Here is a 2,547-nt window from a genome sequence, read left to right on the forward strand (position 1 = left end):
AATGGACTTTTTGGGTCTGATGGCCCTGTTTTGCATGTACTTTGGCCTGTAGGCCATATATAGGTTTAACCCTGTGTGGGGATAGTTTTGTGATGTCTAACCGATCTGGTTAGTTATTTATTTATTTTATTTTTCTAGTTTGGTATAAAATGTTTTTTGGATGCAAGATTTGTTCAATAAAAACATTTCCAGCTTAGACTCTCTTCATCTTGGTGGTGGAGAACTGACTTGTGATTTTACATTTATGCACATTATAGAGGACTTTATCACGTGGACTTTTTAGTAATTTATCCGGATTTCTGGATACAATATTTGATTAATGTTTGCTTTTGAAAAACTATTAAAGCACATTTTTTTTAAAAATGTTTCCACATTTGCTTCACTTTTTGTTAGCGCAGTTCATTTTTTAAAATATTTTATATTATTACATAATTAAAACTTACTAAAATTCTTTTTTTTGTAGAACTGCAAACAACTATCTTGTCACTGGGCTTTTCACAGTCTGAAGAAGATTGCTTTAGACATATGCGGTTAATTTCAGTGCTGACCGAGTTGACCAGAGGGAATAAATCTACACTACAGTGGCAGCTGAACACATTGCCCTAACTGCATAGCCTATAAAGGGGACCTGTGACTACAAACGATTCTGCGGTTTCCTCCTGTACGTCTGATGTAAGATCTCCTTGTTTGGAAAAGTCACCAGAGGTACAGAGTCAGTGTCAACAGCAACTTTTTCAAATCTTAAAAATACAGTACTGGATTTGTAATTTTTAAACATTTTCTATGTTTAATTTTTTCCGACAGCTCCTTTAATGGGACTCATATCCACCCCCAGACCCCATAGAAGCTATGTGGATTGCTATGGCTATTGTGACACCACTCACAAAAGCTTACATAGCTATTTCCATTGGGTCGCGCAATAAGTATTGTATATGTGTGACTTGGCCTTCATTGTATTCGGCTTTGGTCTGCATAGTCCCTTTATTTTGTTAGTTGTGTGTTATGTCTATTTGACTTATTTTTTAAAACTAAATTTTCACTTTCTTCAGATGTGCTGCATCCAGTAATCTACGTGTTTTTGTCATATACATAACTGGTTAATATACATATGGAGCTTCATGAAAATAAGACTTTTTCTGGTTTTGTCCTGTTGGGATTTTCCGATATGCCTCATCTACTTTTGCCTGCCCTCTGCTTCTTCTTGACTGCGTATATCCTCTGCATTACAGGAAATCTGTTCATCTTTGTGCTTTTTATGTCACAGCACCAACTTCACACCCCAAAGTATGTCTTGATGAGCAACCTTGCCTTTTTGGATGTATGTTTTACCTCCATTATCATCCCCAGGGCCTTGTATGGTCTCCTGTCTGGAGACACCCACATCTCTGTCCAAAGCTGTTTTTGCCAGCTTTTTCTCTTCTTAGTAGTGGCCAACATGGATAGTTTTTTGTTGACCATCATGGCCTTTGATCGTTACTGTGCAGTTTGTTTTCCCCTACAGTACACTTTGATGATGAACAAGAGAACATGTATCTGTTTGGTGGCTTTTTCTTGGAGTATTGCTTGCCTCCACTCTACATTCACTGTTTGGGTGGCTTCTTCTCAGCTCTTCTGTGGTTGGGTAATCCAACACTTCTTCTGTGACTATCCCGTCATAATCATTCTATCCTGCTCTGACTTGCCAGTCACTTTGCAGACAGTTGACTTAGTTGCATCTTCCATTGACATCTTTACTCCAGTGCTTTTAATCCTTGGGTCCTATATACTCATCATCAAAGCAGTGTTGACCCTAAAGTCAACCCAAGGAAGTAGAAAGACCTTCACCACTTGTTCATCTCATCTCACCATGGTCATCCTCTTCTACAGCACAGTAATATTCATGTACTTTCGGCCAAAGTCCATCTACTCACCAACCTATGATCGAACCATCAGTATATTCTTTACCATCATTAACCCGACTATAAACCCATTTATTTACAGCCTGAGAAATAAGGATGTCAAAACCTCTATAAAAAAAATTATAGGATAGACATTGTTACAGTTTAAAGCCAAACTACCCCTTTATAGTAAATAAAAACTGAAATTTGTTATTAGTAGATTTTATCAGTCTTGATCTAATAAATCTTTGGTGCTATTGAAGTGTCTATCATTATTATTATTATTATTAAACAGGATTTATACAGAGCCAACAGTTTACGCAGAGCTTTACAACATAAGGGGGGCAGTACAATTACAATACAGTTCAATACAGAAGGAATAGGAGGACCCTGCTCATGGAGCTTACAATCTAAAGGGAGGGGGAGGTGGTACAAAAGGTAATTGCTGCAGGGGGTGATCTGAGGAAGGTGACTTAAGTACAGTTCTTAGGTGGAGGTGTGGTAGGCTTCCCTGCATAAATTAGTTTTTAATGATCACCTAAAGATGGACAGCATAGGAGCTGGCCGGATATACTGGAGCAGGGAGTTTCAGAGGACTGGAGATACTTTAGAGAAGTGCCCTGTAAGAAATATTTACAGTTGGTCATTGAACAGTGTTCCACTGACCACC

At 38.1% G+C, this 2,547-nt stretch overlaps 1 protein-coding gene across 1 annotated transcript; it reads left to right on the plus strand.

Moving 5' to 3' along the window:
* The first annotated feature begins 1,077 nt into the window (after nt 1-1,077).
* LOC149442148 (olfactory receptor 1L6-like) lies at nt 1,078-2,139 on the plus strand. The gene has a single exon (XM_089656468.1). It carries the CDS (start codon nt 1,109-1,111, stop codon nt 2,027-2,029), a length of 921 nt encoding a protein of 306 aa, XP_089512594.1. The 5' UTR covers nt 1,078-1,108; the 3' UTR covers nt 2,030-2,139.
* The last annotated feature ends 408 nt before the right edge of the window (nt 2,140-2,547 follow it).

This window comes from Staurois parvus, unplaced genomic scaffold (genome assembly GCF_062004578.1).
Source record: "Staurois parvus isolate SC_StPar_1 unplaced genomic scaffold, SC_StPar_1.0 ptg000908l, whole genome shotgun sequence".
Taxonomy (NCBI): domain Eukaryota; kingdom Metazoa; phylum Chordata; class Amphibia; order Anura; family Ranidae; genus Staurois; species Staurois parvus.